Source organism: Furipterus horrens, unplaced genomic scaffold (genome assembly GCF_987537825.1).
Source record: "Furipterus horrens unplaced genomic scaffold, mFurHor1.1.pri manual_scaffold_5, whole genome shotgun sequence".
NCBI lineage: Eukaryota > Metazoa > Chordata > Mammalia > Chiroptera > Furipteridae > Furipterus > Furipterus horrens.
In genome coordinates this window covers 76,404,725-76,429,128 of record NW_028327175.1, presented here as the reverse complement: position 1 = coordinate 76,429,128, position 24,404 = coordinate 76,404,725, and the positions used below count along the sequence as shown (strand labels likewise).

At 35.4% G+C, this 24,404-nt stretch overlaps 1 protein-coding gene across 2 annotated transcripts; it reads right to left on the bottom strand.

The window, feature by feature from the left end:
• Positions 1-1,320: 1,320 nt before the first annotated feature.
• Positions 1,321-24,355, bottom strand: SLC25A46 (solute carrier family 25 member 46). 2 transcript variants are annotated; one of them, XM_090276552.1, is made up of 8 exons: positions 23,941-24,355; positions 21,202-21,244; positions 19,843-19,900; positions 16,882-16,959; positions 16,318-16,418; positions 9,780-9,836; positions 8,510-8,567; positions 1,321-5,687 (listed from the first exon to the last, which is right to left on the bottom strand). In XM_090276552.1, the coding sequence occupies exons 1-8, from the start codon at positions 24,242-24,244 to the stop codon at positions 5,109-5,111; spliced, it is 1,278 nt and encodes a 425-aa protein (XP_090132678.1). In that variant the 5' UTR covers positions 24,245-24,355; the 3' UTR covers positions 1,321-5,108. The 2 variants fall into 2 exon arrangements, with proteins under 2 accessions (XP_090132678.1, XP_090132679.1); XM_090276553.1 differs by having other exon boundaries at positions 23,962-24,355.
• Between the last annotated feature and the right edge of the window lie 49 nt (positions 24,356-24,404).

Genomic DNA, 24,404 nt, shown 5'->3' with positions numbered 1-24,404 from the left:
GCGAAATTGTCATTCAGAATAGAAGGACGGAGAAAGTGTTTCCAGGACAAAATAAAACTGAAAGAGTTCATTAGATCCAAACCACTGTTATATGAGATGTTAAAGGGACTGGTTTGGAAAAAGGAGGATCAAGACAATGAAATCTAAAATGAAAACTGCATCACAAGAAACAACAGAAGCTAGGGAATTGAAACAAAGGCAAACTAAACAGGCAACGAGAGTGGAAAAAGAACTATAGGTATGGGAAACATACTGGGGGGAGGTCAGCAGGGAGGGGGAATGGGGAGAGGGAGGGAGATGATACAGGAATTAAGGATCATGGTAGGAGGGAATGGAATAGACAGAGAGAGGTTGAGAAGAACTGTATGCACAACTAATGGACATGATCTAAAAGGGGGGGACAACTAGACGGAGGGGGGCCACCGGGTGGAGGGGAGCAGAGGGAAGGGAAATTGGCACAAATGTAGTATTATAATCAATAAAACACATTAAAAAAAAATAACGCTGCAATGAACATGGGAGTGCATATATCTTTTAAAGTTAGTGATTTCATATTCTTCAGATAAATACCCAGAAAAGGAGTTGCTAGTCCATATGGTAGTTCTGTTCTTAATTTTTTGAGGATCCTTCATATTGTTTTCTATAGTGGTTTTACCAATGCACAATTCCACCAACAGCATACAAGGGGTCCTTTTCTCCACATTCTCGCCAACACTCTTTTCTTTTTGTTAACAGCCATTTTAACAGGTGTGAAGTGGTCTCTCTCTCACTGTGGTTTTGATTTGCATTTCACTGTTAGTGATGTTGAGCATCTTATATGCTTGTTGGCCATCTCCATGCCTTCCTTAGAAAAATGTCTATTCAGATTCTCTGCCCATTTTTTGTTTTTGTTGTTGTACTTATATGAGTTCTTCATAAATTTTGGATATTAACCCCTTATTGGAAATGTTGTTTGCAAATGTCTCCTTACATTTGTCTTTTGTTTTATTGCTAGTTTTCTTTGCTGTTCAGCTTTTCAGTTTGATGTAGTTCCATTTTTTTTTTTTCCTTGCCTTTGGAGTCAAATTCATAAAAACACTGCTAAAACAGGATTTTTTAAATGGCAGACAAAAAAGTTTAACTTTACATATATTACTTTTCTTGATTTTCATTTCTACTTATAAAAACCTAATTTTCATCACTTTAGGTATAGAAAACATTTTTCTTTTCCCTTCTAGGTTCTTTGGCTGGTCTAATAACTTAATTGACATAAGACAAATCAACAAGAGAAAAATAAACTTAAATTTGTATATGTTATACAGAAGCCCTATAAAACATGACTCAAAGTGAACATAGGAAGTTTTATTATCTTTTAGACAATGAAACAATACATTTGTGAAGAACTGACAGGGTAGAAGTTTTGATCCTAGGGAAGTAAATGGTGAGGAATTAACAAGGTTTATTTACATAGTCTTTTCAGCCCTAAATTCCCTGTGTGTGGCAAGGTGCCTTCTACCCTCCTGGTATAGGTAGGGCACCTTCCACATGAGAGCTTTATCAGCCACTTTCAGGGGGGCAAAGGAGGAGAAGAATGTCTTCTTGTACTGCTGTTTCTCAGGTACCTTTAATTCAAAATAAATGCCAATGTGGCATATTTTGGGGTGACATATTCTGAACCCCTCCACCACCAGCCTACATAGTTCTCTAGCATCAGTAAGAGAAAAATACTAGTTTTATTTCAACATTTTATTGAACCTTTTTTATGTTACACCATTTATTGAAAACATTTAAAACACCAGTGAGACAAAAACAACTTAAAAAAAAATCCCACAACACACATACAGACAAAACACCTCTTCTAGCTGAGGTAATATTATGAGAGTCATTGTCAAATCACAAATTTTTGTTACTCTGCTATACAACTTGGTACCCTATTAGTGACAATGACTCAAAAGAAAGACATTACATTAGAAAGAGCAAAATGCACAGCAGCTATTTGAAAGAGAAGAGAAAGCAGAAACGCCAGAATTAAGAATCACTCAAATTCTAGTGCAATGTGAGTTGTTACCAAGGGGATTTTATTTGCTCATGTATTGTTGAAAATAACTAATTTGAACCTCCTAGCCTTTCAAAAGCTGGCAGAGTATGTAGTCTTTTTTATATTAAAACATGGGAGTAAGCAAACTGAGGGCAAACATCCTCCATAATCTTAGTTGAAAAAAGAAGTGTCAAAGTATCATGTTTTGTTTTGTTTTACTTTGTGAGATTTATGAATACACAGAGAACTGTTGAAGCATTTGTGCCCAAATCAGTAAAGTGACTATTTTGTGCAGTTGCAGCAAAGCCAGCGCTAAAAAAAAAAAACAGCTCTTCAGTAGTCAGGCACATGAGCAACACTTCTAACTTCTCCAGTTTTGTTTCTGAAAACACTGGCTAAGGTAGCAAATCCCCCAATCCATAGCCATTTTAGCCATTTTGAAACTGACCATTTTTTACTATTTCATATTTATAACATCTAATGCTGGAAGTTTACAGAGGCTTGATTAAATTTGTATATTGAGGAATTATTTTTCATGGGCCCATAAAAAGTGTGTCTCAAAGTAAAGAGATTTATAAACAGATTTAGTAAATGAATTCACACATTCACTTAACAAAGTAAGTTAATATTTATCATGTGTTTCAGTTTTTAATTCAATTGCTTTCTGACTATCTGACTCTAATTAAGAAATTGTACAATGTTAAGGCAAGCATATTACAGTTCAGCTCCATGGCCAAAATTGGATTATGTAAAAGGACCACTAGGCTTGTGGAACATTTTAATGGAATCTTATTCATAATACATCTTAATCACACTGAATTAAAAATATTGAGTTATTATCACCTTAAGAAATATAGTGCATAAGTATTTGCTCTTGGCACCTATATGCTGAAGAAATAAAGCAATTTTAAAATGAGAAAGAGCATGTCAATATTTATTTCACTTATTCCTCTCTAAATTCAGTTAAACATATCTGGCCAGCATTTAAGTGCTTGAATGTTAAAGATTTTTATATTTCAACTAATTTGGAATGGCAGTAAAAAAAATTTAGTATTTTAACTTGCAGCATTTCAATTTTAGTTTTAAAGTTAATTTGTATTCTTTTTCCAAAGAAAGGCCAACCTTACTTGTGTGTGGTTTGGGTTATCAGTCTTGATGAAACGTTTATGTACTGAATCTTCATGCTAACCTCCATCGAATAATCTTGAAATAACTAACTTTTAGCTAGGTAAAAGATCCCATAGATTTCCACTAGAAAATACTTGATTCTATTCAGATTCTGTCCCGGAAATTTTCTGTAACTTGCAATTTTTAGAAGTTTACTCTTGTTGGAAACCATATCCGTGATTATAATAAAAACGAAAGTTTTTTAAGAAAGTTTGACACGTAAGTATCTAAAAATTTACTTGGCAGTTCAAAAGCAATGAATACAATTTAAATGCCATAGGTTGAACTCTGAAGGAGTAACCATAAAATACAACATATGATCAACGGTGTTTAATTTTATTTTTCCCCTCTAGGTGAAATTTAAAAATGTAAAACTTATGTGTCTTAGTAATCAAAAAGAACATACAACACAAGATAGTAGGAAGAGTTGCTACTTAGATACGGTTTCACACTTTTTGGATATCATTTTTGGTTCCAACACTATTAATCACAAAAAGTAACCATTTTGCTGATATTTAGCAAGTAAAATAAATCTGTTTGTAGCATCTAGGTTGGAAAACATCAGTGCAAAGTCATTGCACTTTAGTAAAATTGTAACCACCCACATGAGGAAATGAAACTTTAAAATGTTTAATGATGGATCAGTCAAATGCTTATCATTTTACTATACAAAGAGCATCACCCATTTAGGAACATACATTTAGAATTTTTTATTAAACTGATTAACAATTTTTTAATTATTTGCTAAAATTTACTTCTTTTCTTCATCCATAAGGACAAATTTCCTTTAAAGTTCATATTTTTCTTCAGTGTTCATCCAAGCAAGTTTAAACATAAGGCAATAAAGATAAACCTACTTTTTAAAAAATGCATATCTAGTTTGGAGTATGAAATTGTAAACAAAAACGGAAAGAAAATAAAAACTAAAACATTATTTTATGATGACTACACAGAAGGCAAAGAGGCACAAATTCCTAGGTGAACTTTGTGTCTCCACTAAGACAAGTCATTCAGAAATGAAAGACAAGTGACCTTCCTTTTAGTACACAATTTGTAAATTTAAAAACGATAATAGTTGTCATGATTATTTTCTATTTTTGTTCAAAGTGGCTCTAAACTGATGATTCACATAATTAAGTAAGCAAATCAAGCTTTATAAACATATGACGAATATAAGTTTCTGGCATCGAAATGCTGTGTCTGGAAAGAGACAAATACACTATTTGCCTTAAATCTTTGGGTACCTTGGCTTTTTATATATTATTCTGATATTCAAGCAAAAAGTACATGACTTAATTTTATGCAATAAGCTGATCTAAGACTAAAAAATTTGTTGAAGGAAATTCCAAGGTTTTGTGTGTACATGAAGGGCTTTATAATAAATGTGCAGCCATTAAAAAGTTATACAGGGGCAATATAGTTTAACACTTCAACTCTTGATTACAGATTGCCAAATCTAATCCTTCTCATCATTATCACTGGTGACATAATTTATTTTCTTAAAGGTAAAACTATGAACTCTTCATACTATATACTGTATTAAGGATGACATACCATTATCAATCAAGGTGAAATAAACACGTAATAAATAGTGAAGTCAGATGGAGTAAATTCAGCACTGTGGAATTTTTGATGACTTTATACTTCTGCCCAAGATTATTTTTAGTTCAGTATGCATGCTACACTAGCTAGAATTTAATTCATGAGTATTATTTTTATTGAGTTTTCAAATTTGGAATATTTTTGATCCAAAGTAGATAACTATGCCTTTAAAAAAACAAAAAGTCATTATAATCAGCATGGGCTTTTTCTATCAGTTTCACTTTCTAATCCATTTTTCCCCCCAGTATTCACTTTTATTCCTCACAATTTCATAACAAAGTGCCCAGATTATCCCTTTTAGACAAATCGGGAACTTAAACGCTCAAACGCTATTCTGAAGAAGCGTAGAGTAAATAATTTTGGTAATCTGTAAAACAGCTGCATGCAGTGTGTACTGAACTATAACAGCACCAAACCCTTTATAAAAGCCAAGCATGCCTTCCTCCTGTTTTATGGTGTTGATACAGTCTCTCATTCCCTCATACTGCGTGTTAATTGGAAGCACTTCATAGCCAAGGTCTGTATTGTCGATTATTGTGCGTGTTCCTTGAATGTGAAGGCGGTGCAAAACTGTCTCCAAGGGGTAAAGTATAACATCAGAGCAAAGACTGGCAGCAAAGTTAGCAATAAGTTCTGGAAAATAAGCATCCAACATACTTTGCACTGGGCTAGTGCTCTCAGCTGGGTGGCTATTGTAAGTCTTTCTCTTCAGAATTAGTAGGACGAACTTCTGAATGATGGAGCTGATGATGTAATGAAGAACCCCATGCAGCACCGTAGGGAAGACCAAGGAGAGAAGAGGAAGCAGTCGTTTGCTATGAGGCACTCCCATGCCTATCACTCTTCCAAAGCCTTCTTTAACGCATTCCAAAATGCCAGCGTTATCGCGAATTATCTCACTCTAAAATAAAAATGATGAAATGAGTACAAGTTATCATTTGCTTAGTTTGCCACAAAAAGAGCTCTTTTTAGATCCCTTTTAAATTCTAACTTACTGACTAAAGAGGGAAAACATCAATGATTTGTAGACTTCAAATGTTATCTAGGTGTTAGATTCTTTTCAAATGAAATTTCATAAAACAGATAGCAGTGAAGCTGGGAGCCATTTTTATTGGGAAAGGGAAATAGGAAAGGAGACATGGGGGGACACACCTGGTTTTCCCACCATTAAGAAGCTCCTAAGAACTATATTTTGAAAAGCAATAACCACATAACACCTTAAAAGGCAGTATAGTGCTTAGAGTTCTTACAAATAGATTTACACCATCTCTATCACTAACTGGTCATGTGACCATTGGCAAATTATTTAACTTCTCCTAAGAGTCAGTTTACCATTCTATAAAAATGGAATTAGTACCACCTACCTTTTATGCACAGACTTGCTGGAGTACTAAATGAAAAAAGCCCTTAATAAATGTGAGTCATCATCATCATCTACGATGTCTCTGATTAGAGTCATAGGCAGAAAAGGAACAGCTAAGATGTTAATTTGGCAAAGACTGAAGAAGAGAATGAAGCTAAGAAGGTAGGGGCCATACCATGCCCCCGAGTAGACTTTGGTTTTTAGTCAGATTGAAAACGGCTAAGTTGGCTTTACAGGGAAGATGGACAAGAAATAATTTATGTTAACACTGGCTGTTGTGCAAAGGAGAACAAGAGCAGAGGCCGAGAAACCAGTAAAAAATTACTGCATACTCCAGAAAAGAGATGATGGTAAATTAGACTACCGGGTAGTAATGGAAGGAAAGTGCTTCGATTGTGCTTTTATCCTAAAATTACAGCCAATAAGAACTGCTGGTGGATTAAACTTGGGGTATGAAAGAGAAGTCAAGGAAAACCTCAAAGCCGTTGGCCAGAGGAAGTGGAATAAAGAGCAAAGCATTTTACTGAGTTGGGAAATATGGATGGTGTAGCATTTTGAGGGAGAGATCAAGAGTTCAGAAATGTTAAGTCTAAGGTGTAAACTTGGAGTTCACAACCTAGACTAAGAAAAAGCTCCAAGTTGGACATATGTGTTTTCAGTAAACAGAATATATTTAAAACCGCGACACTAAACTAGTCTATTTTAATACAGCAGCCAAAGGGATCCTAATAAAGACATGCTAGATCATGTCACTCTTTGGTTCTATTCCACCAAAGACTTTCCATTTCCCTCAAAGGCTAAATTATTGCAATGACCTACAATGTTCTATATGATTTCTCCTCCTCTTAACTCTCAGAACTCATCTAATTGTTTTCGCCTTACTTAGTGAGCTTCAACTATATCGGCCTCCTTTATGCTCCTCAAGCACATGAGATACATCCTACCTCAGGGCCTTTGCACTTGCTTTCCCTTGGCTTAGACTGTTCTTCTCCCAAATATCTATATATTGTAAAAGAGAAAGATGTGCAAGAGGAGAAGTCTAAGAAGGGGGAAAAAGATTTCTAGAAAATCAGACAAAATGAATTAAAATGAGCAAACACCATGCAGGTAAAACCTGGAGCAGGAAAGAGGTGGATATTAGGTTTAAAAAACAAACAAACAGTAAGTTGGGTACTTTATATAACTTACTCATTTAATATTTATAGCTCATTTTATGTATGAGAAAGTTAAGATTTAGGGATGGTAAGATATTCATTTAAAGTCAAAGATCTAAACAGAAATGTGATTCTGATATCGGTCTACCTGAAGTTAAAACTTGTTTTCCCCAAATATATCATGATACTTAATTGTTTTTCTTAAATAATCACCTTCATGCTATTTTTTTCCTTATCTATATGAGGATATCTCATAGAGTAATAACTGTAAGCTACAGCCCCATACGAAGGTTTTATCATTTATTTAACACAATGCCAAAAGCAAAAGGAGAGAAAACTGTATCTGGGTAGCAAGATATTAATTTCAGTTAACTGAAGCTAATTCTAAAAAGTAAATAAATAAATAAATAATGGGGCCAAAAAATAAATTAAGCGGAAAAGAGTAATTAGAAGAGGAAAGACCGATTCAGTGAAGTTTTCATAGGGAAAAGGAACTCATGCATATTGAGGACAAATGCATGCTATGAAAGACAGGTGATACACAATTAGTTGGATTTTGTGTATAGGTGAAGTTAAACTACCTTCACCTTATAGGTTTAAGTGTAGGAATGGTATGGTGGGAAAGTATAACAAATTAATTCAGTGTACTTGAAGTGCCACCATGTGGTTAGAAATAGTAAAACAATTTAAAACACTAGCAGGAGACTTCTTTAGCTTTGTAGCACTTAACATACCACAGCATGGAATGTTCCTTAAAAGGTATTTAAAAAGAATGCTGTTAGTAAACTACTATGCAGACTATCTGCTCACTGTTAGGATGATTATCTATCATGTTTTATGCTTAAGTAATTTATCATCCTATGCTAAGCCATAACCATTTTGAGCTGTGCTTAAAGTCTTAAAAAGTTGAAAAATATCCTATGAATTTTTTGTATGCAGAGCAAGTCATAAGCTGGATTCTGCAATATCTGAGTGAAAAGAACGGCTGTCTATGCAGAGATAAAAAAATTAAGACTGAAAGTGTGAAGTAAGTTTGCATAGGAAATATATTTATCAGCAATGTGCTAGTATATAAACTTTGATATATGTAATCTGCAAAATAAAATTTTAAAAGGATACTGTCTTAAATTTTTCTGTTTACAATCAGACATAAATACTTAATATTCCAAAAAGATTTTTAAATAAAAATGACCATAAATAGCTCACCTGTACTGTTTCGATTAGACTTGCTGAATAAAAAGGCATTGCCACCATATAAGTTAGGCTGTAGAAATTAAAACAAACTTTCAGTATACTGGAAGGAGATTTTTATACTAAATTTTTAAATATATATTTAATATATCAACCTAATTTATAATCAAGCCTAAATGATATTTTTAATGTTTTCCACTATTACTACCTATAGCCTAAAGATATTTCACAGAGACCTGTAACATACAATTTTTATTTAACAATTATAACTGAAAATTAAGCATTAATAGGAATGTAGGGACAGGCTGCAAAGAAAATAGATTTTATTTTAAACCAGTATAAAATGTAGGCTTGTTTATGATTCATCGTTTGGACATCTACCTGCACATAGCTAATGTAGCTGTATTGCTGATATTTAAAATTTAGGATGAGAGATCTCCAGTCCACTGCTTGCCTTCTTAGTGATATCTGAATAAGTATACTGTTCTGCTATTACCCTACATTATCATCATCTGTCTTTAGATTTCCCACCCAACAAAACTAAGCCAGTCTTCAATGGTAAGTGAAGTCCCCTTTTATTACTGAGAAATGATATTGAACAGCTTTCCAAAGTTGTTTCCAACCACAAATATTTAGAAATAGTAACATTACAACTTTGCAAGCCTGCAAAATATAGTTGTTTAAAATAATATCAAGGTGGGACTTACCTAACCCTATGGGGCCAGGTCCTGGCAAGTAGTGGTTTTCAAGGTGAATGGAACATCACTAAGTAATAATGTGCTGGCACGCCCCCACAAAGGGAGCCAGCAAACTGGGGAGGGGGTTTCCAATTCACAATCTTCAAAAAAAATTAAAAAGGGAAGAGTAAAGTTCGAATCTACAAAAAATGGTCAGTGTCGTAAAATCACTATGTGCCTTCAGGACTGCATTTTAATGACACTAAGGTTTGAGTTTGCTTATCACCATACAAATAAATTTGTATCTCTGATTAATAATAAAATAATAACAATTTTCCTGGTAATTTGGGTTTCAAAAGTTGAAGACCTTTGCTGACTTCTTAAGAAAAATTAGGTTGTGATTTCAGCCTTTCAGATTGGAAAGATAATATATATTTCAGGATTTCATTCCTAAACCCTATGTTCTTGCCTTTTGAAATTCTAGTCCCACAAACACTGCACTGCTCTAACTTCTTTTAGTGTAGTTATTTAATAAGATATTTTTTCCAGCTCTAATACTATAAAAAGTAATGGAAATGTTCAATATAAATGCCACTTTTGGTACTTACGCTTTCAGTAGAAGATGTTCTCCTATTTGTTTAGGATTCCATTTATGTGAAACCTCCCTAAAAAATAAAAATAAGTAAAACAAAAGCCATGTTATTTAAAACATCTTGAATTAGCCCAACTTTCAAAAAGGTAATCAAGTTTAATTTAAAAGAAAATCTGTAGGATAAATATATTATAATATATTCTAATGGTCAACATTTTCCTTTCTGGGACACACTTCAAGCAGTTGTAGCGATTTGAAAAGAAAAAAAAATGTACAAGGTATTTTTACATTGTTGACAGAAAGGGCTGACAGAGGATGAAGTTATAACTGATTACAAAAATGAACATGAGAAATTAAAGGAGATATAAAAGTGATATAGGTTGAGAAAAGAGAATGGATGGGAAAAGGAAATGGAAACAAGGAATAGGATAAAGGGAGGGAAAAAAGCTTTAAAAATATATTAGAATGGGAATCACAAACAAAACAAAATGAAGGAACTGTAACGCAGACTGCTGTCAGTAGGAAAACAGGTTCTAATCCCTGTTCTCTGCCTTAAAGTCTGCACTCTTGCCCACACTCCCTCCTCTCATCTCATCTGACATGAGAAGGAATCCTGTGACAGAAGCAAAGCCAGTATCGTCACATTTGTGTTACTTATGAGGAAAATGAAGGTCAAAAAGATAATGGGGACATGTTCAGAGCAGACAGGCAGAACACCAGGTCTGGAACCAAGGTCTAGTACTGTGTGCTTCCTGCTATTGAGGTTATTACCTTTGGAAACCAGGAAAGAGAAGATAAAGAAGAGAGGCAAGCTGAAAGAACAAAAAAAGGAAAAAGTTGTATCAAGAGAAAACTCAAAACAGAAAAGTATATGGAGAGAAAAAGGGAAAGTAAATGAAGAGACAGAGACAGGGCCTGGAAGCAGAGGGGGGAGGAGAAGGGGAGAATTACAAAGAAGGGAAGTGTAACCTGAAGAGGAGACGAGCTGCTACCAGTTCCCTGGATGCAACTGGCACCCACTGCGTAACAGCCACAGCAGGAAACTGAGAAAAGCATATTCTACCTCAGATAAATGACTATACCAAACATAAGGAGATAAAGGAATAAATATATTTTATACTAAAAAGGCTAAGAAAATTAGTCACTAATAACATAAGTGCTCTAAAAACAAACTCAGCACAATTACAGCATGGGCAGTACGTGCACTTGCCTACATTTTTCCAAGAGACTGAGAGGTCTGCGGAGAAATTTTTAGAAAATAGAATGACCTCCTCTGATTTATAAGATCTTAGAGAGCCTTCTGGGTCACTTTCTGATTAATACTAGAATACTACATGATAATTACTAACGCCAATTCTAAACATCAAGGTAAAAGAGAGAAAAATAAAATTCAGAATCAAATATTTTAAAAAGTTAAGGTTCTCTTCCCTGTATCTGTTCACTACTCCTTCATAAAATGGGTAAAACTTATTGCCACAGTTCTAGAATTTTAAATTAGCACATTTCAGTGCTCCAGAAAAGAGAATAGCGTAGAAATCTACTTCTGATTAAACCTTTTCATATTTCATTATTAAACACTGAGACATGTGTAAATACATTTAATTCACTATTTTCACAAGTAAAACGTGACCTTCACACAAGCAACAAAATTGAGAAGTGACTTGCTTTTTCTCAAAATAGTTTTCCATTTGATAGATGAATATATATACTTAATGCATAATCAATATAAAAAAGCAACAGAATTTTAAAATATTTAAAATATTTAAACAGTTTTTACTTTTCATTGCCTCTGATTTCCTATGCTCAAATAGCTTCCCTCTTTAAAAAATCTTCCCTCAACCCAACCCAAACCTCTCATCTTCCAGCTACTTCTTTCCATCTCTTGTCAGAGCCAACTTTCCCACCTTGCTATTTCTGTGCCTTAACTTCCCACTCACCTCTAAACCCTCTCCAAGTTGGCTTCTACCCAATTATTATAAAAAAAAACCAGCTCCTGCCAAGATTCCCATGATCTCCATGCCACTAAATCCAATGAATATTTTTCAGGCTGTACCTTATTTGTCCTTTCAGCTGCCATTAGGCATTCATGTTCCTCCTTCCTTTAAGCCCTGACGCTGTATTCCACTATCCCATTTTCTTCTGGTTCTCCTCTCTTCCGTCCCTACTTTTGACTCACTGTAGGAACATTTTTCTATCCCAGCCACCTATTCTGGAGTTCCTAGTGGCTCAAGCCCCCCCCCTTTTTTTCTTACTTTATATGTGATATTCCTTCCCTAGGCAATCTCATCCATCTACTATCTTCAGTTTAGACTTATCTAAATGTCAGTCTTATATATATATATCATATGTCTTCTGAAAACACCTGGACAGAGCAAAGTGCCTGAAAATAACCTTGTCCAAAATTAAATTTAGGATCTTTCTTTCCTACTCTTTGACTGTTAGGATTTTGCATACCTTAGTTCAGTCATCACTTCAAAAAGAGACTGTAGCCAAAACATAAAAGGAAGGTTGAGTTGGAAGGGAAGCAATGGAAGAATTAGAAAAGGTCATCCAGAGCAAAGATGTATCATTAGAGGCCAAGACTAACGTCATTCACACCCCTGTATTCCTCATTACTATGTACAGATGTGAAAGTTGGACAGTGAAGGAGGCTGATAGGAAAAAAAACAAAACTGTTTGAAATACGGTATTGAAGGAGGCATCTACAGAGACCTAGAGCAAAATAAGCCTGAAATAGTGCTGGAAGCCAAAGTGACAAAGTGTTCTATTTCGGAACACATCCTAAGAAGGCGGGGTTCTTTGGAAAAGACAGTACCGCTGGGAAAAATAGAAGGCAGCAGGAAAAGATGACCAAATATGAGCTGGATTGACTCTCTAAGAGAAACCGGAAGCACGTGTATGGGAGCTGAGCAGGGCAGATGAGGACAGACATCGTGGACATCACTCATTCACAGGTTCGCCAGGTCTCGGAGATGATTCAAGGGCATGGCACGTAACAAACACACACTTAGGAATTGAATCGAATTGAGGTTATTGAAGAAAGATGTCACTGTGTTTTTAAAAAGGGTGTTTAAAGTCAGTGAATTCAGAGGTGTCTTTAGGAAAAGATAATGTGAGAAGAAAACTATGAAGGTGTTTATGCTGGTTAACTACAAATGTGAGCTGAGTCAAAATAAGTTGGATTTCAACCAAATAGTTTCTGTGAGACAACTACACAGAGAGCCTTGGTTAAAGGTGCTCCTTATGGGAAGGAGGAGAAATGCCATACGAAAGAAAGTAAAGGGTACTTCAGGGCAGCGCAACACAGTCTAACTCACTCCACTTGGGAAAGGTTTGGGGAAGGATCTGGAAGGGGTCTAGGCAGTAGAGAGAGATCAGATGATGGTTCTGTGCTTGGTCCACTTTGTGTCACTTAGTCTGCACTAATTCCTTAGGGAAATTCATCCATCCTAATGTTTCCAACTGCTACTTTTATGCCGCTACATTCAATACTATGCCAGCTTCAAATATTCTCTAAGACTCTGACCCATGGTTCCAACCACTTACTAGACATGCTCCCCCTACATGTCTAACAGGAATCTCAAAAATCATCTATTGAAGGTTAAATCCCTTATCTTCTTTCCATTCCAACTTATTCTTCTTCATGAATTCTTCAATTTGATTGCAATCTAGAAACCTCAGTCACTGCTGACAAATTCACTCTCCCATACATGCATTCGCAATCTATCACCAGTTATCAACTGTACTTCAGAAATGTGTCTCCATCACTTCTGACCAAGATGGAGGTCTAGACAGACATGCTGCATCTCCCTCCACAACTAAGAAGGAATACAACTACCTCAAAAATAGAGACAGCCAGAAGTTCGAGAAAAACAAGCTGCATGGAAGTCCAACAAAGATACAAAGAAGAAATATTCACCCAGACAGGTAGGAGGGGCGGAGAGGATGCAGTGTGGTGGCAGCAGCAGTGGCAACAGTGGCAGCACAGTGGAAAGCACAGTCACATTTTTAAAAGTAGGGAGGGACACCTGGGGAGCGCTCCCAGCTCCAGATCAGACCACGCAGCTTATGGTTCCTGTGTCATGGAAAAAAAACCCTCATTGCTTCTGACTGTGCAAACTAGTGGGGGTGGGAAGGAGGAAAAAACTGCCGGTCTCTCAAGAGTCTGCTTATTTAAAGGGGCCCCACAGTCCTAGAATGTCTGCAGACCCACCCACTTTGGGAATGACAGCCAGGGCAACAGCTAGAGAGGTGCCGATCCTATTTGGAAGTGGGAAAAGTGTATGGATGAGAGGCGACTGCTGAGCACATACAGTGCCACAATATGGTGAAACTGGTCGCCCTGTACTGACGAATCCCTAAGGCTCCGCCCGTTACAACGTAACAGGTGCAACAGCTCTACCTAAGACACAGAGGCAAACAAACACAGGAGCCTGTCAAGATGAGCAGATAGAGAAGTATGGCCCAAAAGGGGGAATGGATCAAGGTTCCAGTGGGAAGAGTAAGCGACGAGGAGATAGCCAACCTAACAGATGCAGAGTTCAAAACACTGGTGATAAAGATGCTTACAGACTTGAAAGATATGCTTAAGTATGGCAAACACATAAGGGAAGAAGCGAAGGCTATGCTAAATGAAACAAAGGAAAAGCCAAACAAAACCAGTGGTGAAGGGAAGAAAACTGGGGTTCAAATCAATGATTTGGAACATAAGGAAGAAAAAAACAGTCAACCAGTACAGAATGAGGAAACAAGAATTGAAAAAAATGAGGAGAGGTTTAGGAACCTCTGGGACAACTTTAAACGTGCCAAAATCTGAACCATAGGAGTGCCAGAAGGAGAAGAAAAAGAGCAAAAAATTGAAAGCTTATGTGAAAAAATAATGAAGGAAAACTGCCCAAATTTGGCGAAAGAAATAGACATACAAGTGCAGGAAGCATAGAGAATGCCAAACATGCTAGACCCAAAGAGGACCACACCAAGACACATCATCATTAAAATGCCAAAGGTTTAAGTTAAAGAGAGAATTTTAAAAGCAGCAAGAGAAAAGCAAAGAGTTACCTACAAAGGGGTGCCTATAAGACTTTAAGCTGATTTCTCAAAAGAAACTTTGCAGGCAGGAAAGGGCTGGCAAGAAGTATTCAAGGTGATGAAAAGCAAGGACCCACAACCAAGATTACTCTATCCATAAAGCTATCATTTAAAATGGAAGGGCAGATGAAGTGCTTCCCAAACAAGGTAAAGCTAAAAGTTCATCATCACCAAGCCATTATTATATGAAATGTCAAAGGGACTTACTTGAGAAAAAGAATATCAAGATTATGAACATTAAAATAACAATAAACTCACAACCATCAACAACAGGATCTAAAAAATAAAAACAAAATCCAACTAAGGAAACCAGAATAGGGATAGAATCAAAGGTAGGAGAATCATTTGAAGGATTATCAGCTAGGAGCGGGAAGGGGGAGAAATGGGGAAATGGTGCAGGGACTAAGAAATATAATTAGTTGGTACAAAATAGACAGGGGGAAGTTAAGAATAATATAGGAAAGGGTGAAACCAAAGAACTTATATGCATGGCCCATGGACATGAACTAAGGGGCGTGGGATTGCTGGAGGGAAGGGGGATACTGGGCAGAGGGGAGCAAAGGGAAAAATAAACAGGACTACTGTAATGACATATTCAATAAAATATACTTTAAAAAAAACAAAAGAAAGAAATGTGTCTCCGGCCTTTCTGTTCTATTTCATAGTCAGACCCTTCTCACTCTGGCCTATATTACTACAACTGTTCTGCACAAGTCTCTGTTTACCAGTCTACCAGTGCTTTCTTTGTTTACCCTGCCACTTGGGTATATCCTCAATCAAATCACCCAAATTAAAAAAAAAAGAAAGAAAACAACAACAACAACCCTTCAATTCCCAATTCCACAGAGAATTAAGCCTAAGTCCCTTACAAAGGCACTGCCATGCTTCAGTCTAGCACGTCTCTCTTCCTGTCATTCCACTCCATCCATGCCCACTATTCTCAAGCATAAGATACTTATTACCCAGACCTTCCTACCTCCAGCGAGCATGCTGTGACCTCTACTCAAAATCCTCTCCTCTGCCAAGTCAATTCCTATGCATACTTCAAGACCTAGCTCAGATTTCAGTTCTTTTTTGATATCCCTGACCATAACTCTATGCAAGGTGTCCCTCTGGCTCTGAAAGAGGTTTGTTTAATTATAGCGCAAATCATGATTACTAAAACTGTAATTTGCTTACAGGTGTCTCCTTCACCAAACTGGTTAAAGAGCAGAACTTGCTCACCTATTCATGTTTGTTTCTTAGCTGATAGTTGCTAACACATAGCAGTAGGAGCTGAAAGACGTACCTCAATAGATACTATATCAGAAAACATTTTCTTTATCACATACTAATAAGATATAATGAATAAAATTTATTTTCTGTTTCTTCTCTTAGCTACTTCAGGTAAGTCAAGTTTTCAACTTCAAAGTATTTTTAGAAACTATCATATTTTGTAATATTTTTTTGAGAAAACACCAAAGTACCTTGGTAAAGGTGTAAATTCACTGATTATTCCCTCTGCTCCAAGTGTGATTCCCTGGACAATAAATGTACTTCCCATTCCTTTCCAAAGGGCCCTTGGTCCCTAAAATGAAAAAAGTTTACTGTTATTTCTGTTAATGTCTAAAAAAAAAAAACATACAAAAGGGTCTTAATAAAATTTGATATTGAATGTTGACTGATATTTTCAATGAGGCATTTTTCAAAAGGACTTTTCAGTACAGAACTTGAACTAAATTAATTTCTAATATTATTTTAACATTTGTCAGGTAGCCTACATTTAGGCCAATATGAAAATTTCAGTTAATTAAATATCTGTAACATTGATTAAATACTCATAATATTTAATTTTGGCAAAGGTGTAAATTCACTGATTATTCGGTGACATCAAAAAGATGTCATTATCATGTTACATTAATTTTAGTACAGGAGTTAAGATATTTTTATTAACTAAATTATAAAAACTTATTGTTACTTTAATTATTGCTAAGGTCAAATGGAACTTATATTATAAATAACTTAAATAAAATCTATAGACTAATTCTCACCTGAGTTTTGTTGAAGCTGTACATAATATTGATGACTGTAAATGGAGTGAAATGATAATGCCGAGCATGATAGTTAACCTGTAAAAAGGATATTTCATGATTATTTTGTTATTATTTTGATAAGAAATAACAAGGACATAAAAGAGACACTGCAGTCACAGCATAAACAAAAGTTCAATTTGAAAGTCAGCATAAATTATACACAAGCAAATCACTCTTGAAAGTGCTTTACATAACTTTTAAAAAGTAAAGTACATATGGTTATATAATAACCACTCTGAAGACCAATGCACAATATACACAATAATATAGAATATATAATAAAGGCCTGTTGTTTGATATTTTTGTTTCCTCTAACACTCAAATTACATTCAATGTGACAAAACTTTCATGCTTTTTTACACACAGGAACCACAAAGAACTTAGGGAACAGGAGATGTGTGTTTCCCAATGGCTAATACTTTTCACACTATATGCTATAAACAATTAGTAAATCACAAAATCAGTAAAGGGGATCAGACTAATAGTTATTAAGTGAAATAATTTTTAAAAGTATAAGTATGTATCACATACTCTAAAATTACTTCATAAAACGTGTTTTTAAAGTTGTACATATATATGTATCTGCTGGATCACAATGCAACAGTGTCACAACTTATAAAATCTACGTCAAATTCATTGCTTTGGGGGCATATACAACTGGTTCATGCTTTTTAAATGGCTATTTCTCTATGTACACTTATTTTGGGGTGCTAAGTATGAGCTTCTTAATTTGTAATTATTTATATTGTAACTCAATTTTCAAAGAAGATAAGTTACATTGTAGGAGTTTTTGCCACAGTGTGGTCAACTAACCCCCAAGAGTCTTTAAGGGAATTGATAAATTTGAAACTACTTTTTTGATACTAAGACATGATTTGCCTTTTTCCTTGTGTTGACATTTTCAATAAAAACAGTGATGGGTAAATTGCTAACCCCTTAGCATGAATCAACACAGTGGTGTAAACTATATTTTTGTACTAATTGTATTCTTCATCCCATTTACTTATAAGAAGGAAAAAGCCACTTTCACTAAAGAATGTCCTTGCTGAAGCAGTGAAATATATTAATTTTTAAAAATCTTGACCTTTGGGTATATATTGTTTTTCTAATTAATATTTTGTGTGTTATATAATGAAGTAACATGGCTATTGTGTGGAAAAGTACTTGTCTAATGAAGCTGCAGGCTGAACTAGCCACTTTTCTCATGGACACTATTTCTTCTAGAAAAACTAACAGAACTATAGAGTAATTCACACTTAAGACAAACGTGTTTTTAAAAATGAACAAAGTGAGTTTACTGATTTAAAAAATAATAATAATAGTATTTGTTGCCAATGACATATTTGAGTATACAGTATTCCCTGACTTATCGTGGGTATTACGTTCTAGACCCCCCCCCCCCACGATAGGTGAAAATCCGTGAAGTAGGAACCTTACATTTATTTTAGTATTTATATATATTCTAAAGCTTTATAAACCCTTCTCACACACTTATAAACCATACCCAGTCCCTTATTAACCTTTCTCACTCCCTTATTAACCTTTTATACACTTTTATAAACTCTACTTATATTCTTAAACATATTCTACACTCCTAAACCTACGTAACTTTACCAACATACATATACAGTAGTCCCTCTCGAAATCGTAGTTCACTTATCACAGCCTCACTATATCACGGGATTTTTAAAAATATTATATTTAATTATTTATCACGGATTTTTCGCTATATTACAGGATTTTATGGTACTGTATATGTACGTTGTTAAAGTTACACAAGTTTAAGAGTGTAGAATATGTTTAAGAACATAAGTAGTGTTTATAAAAGTGTGGAAAAGGTTAATAAGGGAGTGGGAAAGGTTAATAAGGGACTGGGAATGGTTTATAAGTGTGCGGGAAGGGTTTATAAAGCCTTAAAAAATATATAAATACTAAAATAAATGGAAGGTTCCTACTTCACGGATTTTCACCTATCGCGGTGGGGGGTAGGGTGGGGGGAGGGGTCTAAGATGTAATACCCGCGATAAATGAGGGAATACTGTACAAGCAAAAATTATAATTCTGGAACACCTGTTATCTACCATCAAGAGCTTACTAACACTGAAACACTTCTTTGATGAGATTGGTAGTGATTTTAATGATGGTATTTTATTTAATACTGTATAATCAAAAAATTATATAACTTTCAGAAGACCTACATAACTCAGTAAACCAACATTTTTCAATTAATCAATTCATGATGTAAGAGAATCATGCTTGGGTTAAAAAATCCACTCAATGTGCAGTAGAGATAAAAAGATTTTAAAATAATAAAGTATAAAAAGTTAATGGATGTAGTTTCAGATTGCACATTGCAAATAACCTTTAAGACATTACCACTTACTGGGTTTACATGTAGTATCAAAAAAGGCTATCTGTCAATTATCTAAAATAAAATATAAAATACTCCTATTTTCAAATACATATGTGTATAAGGTTAGACATTCTTTTTTCTTTCAAAAACAATATATTGCAGATAGACTGTAGAAGCAGATTGAAAATCTGGCTGTCTTCTATTATGCCAGATATTAAAAATATTTGAAAAGAGTCGTGTTTCTTTTTCATAAAAGGTATGTTAATATCTAATACACTTACTGTTATTTTTAGTGAATAATAAAATATATATCAAAATTTTCCCAGTCTGATTTCCGAAATAAATACTGATAGATATAACCCATATAAACAAAAGTTCTTTGGAGACCTTAATTTTTAGGACTTAAGAGGTTTCAAAGACCAAAAAGTTTGAGGACTTGACATATTATAGCTTTTGGTACATTTCATGTGGAATAATGGTTACATGGTTTCAGCCATTTACCTGAGTGCTGTACTTCAAACCAGGGTTAGAATTAGTGTTTAGAAAGTCATAAGAAGTACATTTACCTGACATTGGCGGCGTAGAACAATGCAAGGATGGGCCAGTACATTTTCTGTGAAGAGACTATATAAGAATAATATATAAGTATACAGTATATATCCAAAATTTAATTTATAACATATATATATATATCTCAAATTATTTTTGCTTGAAGAATCATGCATTGTTTCCCATTTTTTAAAAAAAAGTTAAAAATATAGACATGTTTGCAGATTATTGTAGCAATAACAAAATTCAATATGAAAAGAATTAAAGCCAGATCTGCAAATTGGTAGGCAAAGGAAATAATATATAATACTACAATGTATAGTATAAAGATAAAACTACATTTCTGTATATCTAATATGGGAAACTCTTTTCCTAGACACATAAATGCCCCTTTCAATTACTTTTAGATAATGTCTTACGCACAAAGTTCCTATCAGAAGATGCATCTACTTATCATGAATCCCATTCTACAAATTTTGGTTTTGATGTACTTTGTGTTTAAGTTACAGGGATTTCAATGACCATGTTAACTGAGAACTATTTTATGTATAAAACAGTTCTTCTGAAAACATTCCGTACAAACAAATTACAACCATGGCTTAAGTACTACCAGTGACACATGCCTGCAGGGGTGTGCACGTGCATGCACACACTCACATATGCATATATAAGTACATATAAAAATAATATAGCAAATGGACAATAGCTTTAAGTCTAAAAGCGAGGCTAAAGGAAAATTAACTAACAGAAGGAAAACCTTAATACACGAAATTTTCTTCCATTGACATTAACATCTTCAAATTTAATCATGAAAATAAGGTAATTTTTTTCTTGATGAAAATGTTTAAAATAATGAGTTATTCCAGCATAAGGCAGCCTTTGTGTAATTTCAATATTTTTGATATAGTATTCACTAAAGATCACATAATCAAGACTTCAGGCTTTTTTTATGCAATATAATCATTAAAAATAAAAAATGATAATGATGCTTATTACATGCTGATTGTAAACAAAACCTAGACTCTATGTTGCCAAACATCTGGTTATAATTGAATTTCTTAGGAAGAATGTTCAATGTAAAATTACTCATTTTTTAGAAGGGAAGAGATAAAATTAGATTTGATTTATTCTTTGGATAGATATATGAAAGGTGTTACAATTATTTTGTGATTATAAAATTCAACGACTCATTCTCTATCCTTATGGGAAATAACATCAACTTATAACTTTTAAATGATACTTTTTCCTGTGAAATATTATTCAATATTTAACCTACTGTTACAAAAGAATCAACCTAAAGAAAGCACTGCTAATGATTTATCATTACATTAAAAACTTTAAAAACTTAAATTAAAAATCTTTAGTTAAAACATTACCTTGCAAGTCCAATACCAAATCCAGCAAATCTACTCAATTGTTCTAAAATAGAAGAAATAAGATTACTCATAACCAATATTTAGATTTACTATAAAAACAAAAAATATTTTATTAACATAATACTCATTTAAACTCCAGGTCCCAAAAGTCAAATTCTGATATGGCCCGGGGAAGTCATTTGAATGAGTGAAGGGCTTACTAGGTCTTGTGGCAAGTTGCAAGGCACACCTGCTCAACTCAACTCACTGAATGAGGAACCACGGGCTCAGTTTCTAAACTATGATTTTTTAAAAAGATATCCTCATTTTTATTAGTATCTTCTAATTAAAAAATATTAGCAACTATTTTAAAAAGTGCTAAGCACTGTGTTGGCTAGATCAAACATGTCTGTAGGCAGAATCTAAGGGCTACCAGTTTTCAACTCCTGACTATAAACAATATAAATTTTTTTCTGTAGAAGACTCTGATACACCAACAACCCTACTTCTCCTGTTGTAAAATTAGTCATTCCCTGTTAGTTGTGGGGAGCATCTATGTTAGACCAATACTCACAAGTAAAACTCCACAAAATTATCAAGTTGAAAGAGTACTTAAGAGTAATCGAAATGGGTAAATAAGGTTCTCTTTTTCTCTATCTCCCCAAATTTTAAATATTTTGAGAGTAGCTGCTTAATGAGGTCTCTGTGATAGGCTATTATGTACATGTGTGCTACTACTGATGGCATTTTATAGTCTTATTTGAAAAGTTTACAGCTGGAAACATCTCAATGCATATATCAAAACAGAAAAAATACTTTCTCTGTGACTAAAAATCTCAAAACCATGATAAAATCTCACAACCCCAGGGGACTAGTCACCGAATTTCAGCAGCAATACAATATTCCCAAGGGATCATTTTCTCTCATCCACTTTCTCTCCTCCTTGTTCCATCTCTCCTCTCTCTCATCTCTGCCTTTTTAAATGCAGCAATGCCCTCACTATTTCCTTACAGTCAGAACAAGGCCATGTAAACATGACCCTGAAGAAACTATTTAGTTCACCCTTATTTTAAAAACGGTACAACCGAGATAGAAGCTTCTCTTGCCCAAGTTAAGGTCCTTTCCTCCTTTCAGTTTCCCCTTTTCATTCCCTAACAGTAAAAGAAAATACCATATTTTCTCGAAGGTGCTAGGAAGGTTTACTAGTGTTAACTGTGTAAGGCTTTCAGGCCTTTTATCCTCCTGTAGATTCACCTGCCTTTTACTGTTGCTAAAAGAATCCTGGTTTCATTAAGAGCTCCTCTTCCTTGTAACCATCAAAGCATATAGGCTTTATTGCCTAAGAAGGTAACTGTGTGGTTGTGCATTTTGAATTATTTAATTTATAACTTTCCAGTACTACTTTTGGGATCAATAAGAAGAAACGCAGAAAGAGTGAACAAGCTAATTGTATCAACTAAATCACTGATTCCTTGCATCACTTGTTCTCCAGATTATATTCAGAGTCTATTCCTCCTAGTTAACCCAAAAGAAGTATTATTGCACCTCCAAGTCAAAATAGAAGAAATGAGAATAAAACTTATGTCTAAAATATACTTAATATTTAATGATATAATTTACTATTCTAACAATTTCAGGAGAATGAGAAGAGGTAACCATTATATCCATTTTATAAAACTAGACATTGAAAATACATACCTAAATCACACACTATTGCAATTAAAACACAGGTCTTCTGACATCCTACAGAAAATAATTATGTTTTGAATTTAAAGTCTTATCTTAAAATTGTATCAGTGACTTTTTGCTCGTTAGTGGAATATTTAAGTCAGGAAAAGGAAAGCAGAGGTGCATATATTTCTCAGTTCCATAAATCTTTATTCAGCTGCCATGGGATGCATTAATTTAGGATCTATAATTTATGTAAGTAGAAAAGTGTTACTTTAGCTTCTTAAAAATTAAAAAAAATAAAATTACAACTTCTCTTTATGTATTTCTAGTGAGTCACTTAATAGGATTAAAGCTCAATCTGATATTACCTTAACAGTTACCTTAACTGTTAACAGAAGAAAACGGGAAGCTATAAACATTTTCCTTTCTATCAGAAAGGGGTCTGATGCGAAGAGGTAGTTTGGTATCTAGAAAAGACACACTCCTATTTAAAGGGAACAATTAAGGAAACAAATATTTTTAGCCTTCTATACTACACATTACTCACACCTCATTTTATTTAGCACTTAAAAAGCCCTGCTGTCTTCCATCCACCCTAATTAAAGATGAGAGAAGTGAAGGCTCACACAGACGTTAACAAACTCTCTGCTTTTAAGAGTGGTAGAGCCAGGTTTGAGCCCAAGCCTGCCTGTGTCTAAAAACTCATTGCAGATACAAGGCTCCAATTAATTACATGAAAGAAATACAGCGGTCATTTCATTAGGTATTGTTTACACGAGTCCCAATAAACGATAAACAACCCAAGTCCTTCTTTCTTGATTTAGATAGATCACGGGTTGTAATACACCAAACCCTTAGCATTCAGAAATTCCTACCACGCAGCCCGTAGCTAAGACAGATGTCGTTTTTGGAGGTGATCCCGGAGAGAACATTTAGGTGTGGACAAGGAGGCCCGCCTCAAGGTTAGAGGACGCAGCGAGGGCATAGGGTGCGGCGCGCGTTAGACCCAGAGGCCCCGCAGGCCCCTCCGCACGCTTCCCGGGGTCTGCAGGCCGCGAGCTACTGCCCTGCCACTCCACCCACCCCTACCTTGCTCCCAGCGTCCCTCACCGCTGCTCTGCCCCGGCACGCTGCCACCGCCGCCGCCGCCAGGAAAGGGTTCCTCCGCCGGGCCCTCCGGAGTAGAGGAGGCGGGCACTCCGTAGGGCGGGCTCTTCTCGCCCCAGTGCAGGTTGCGGCTACCCGGAATGTCTGGGGGAGTGGTCACCCAGTGGCCCAGGTCCGACGCGGAGCTGAAAGACCTTGCAGGGAAAGCGCCGCCAAAGCCCTGTTCATCCCGGTAACCCCCGCGATAGCCCAAGCCATCGAAGCCGTCCGGGCGCCGTGGATGCATCGCAGACAGGGCAGGATGAGGCAAGCCCACCCGGAGCCCACCACCACTGGGGCCACGGCGACTTCTGACCACACAGACTCCCCCTCCTCTTCCACCACCGCCGCCGCCGCCGCCGCCGCCGCCACCGCCACCGCCGCGTCCGGGAAAATTGACAACCGGA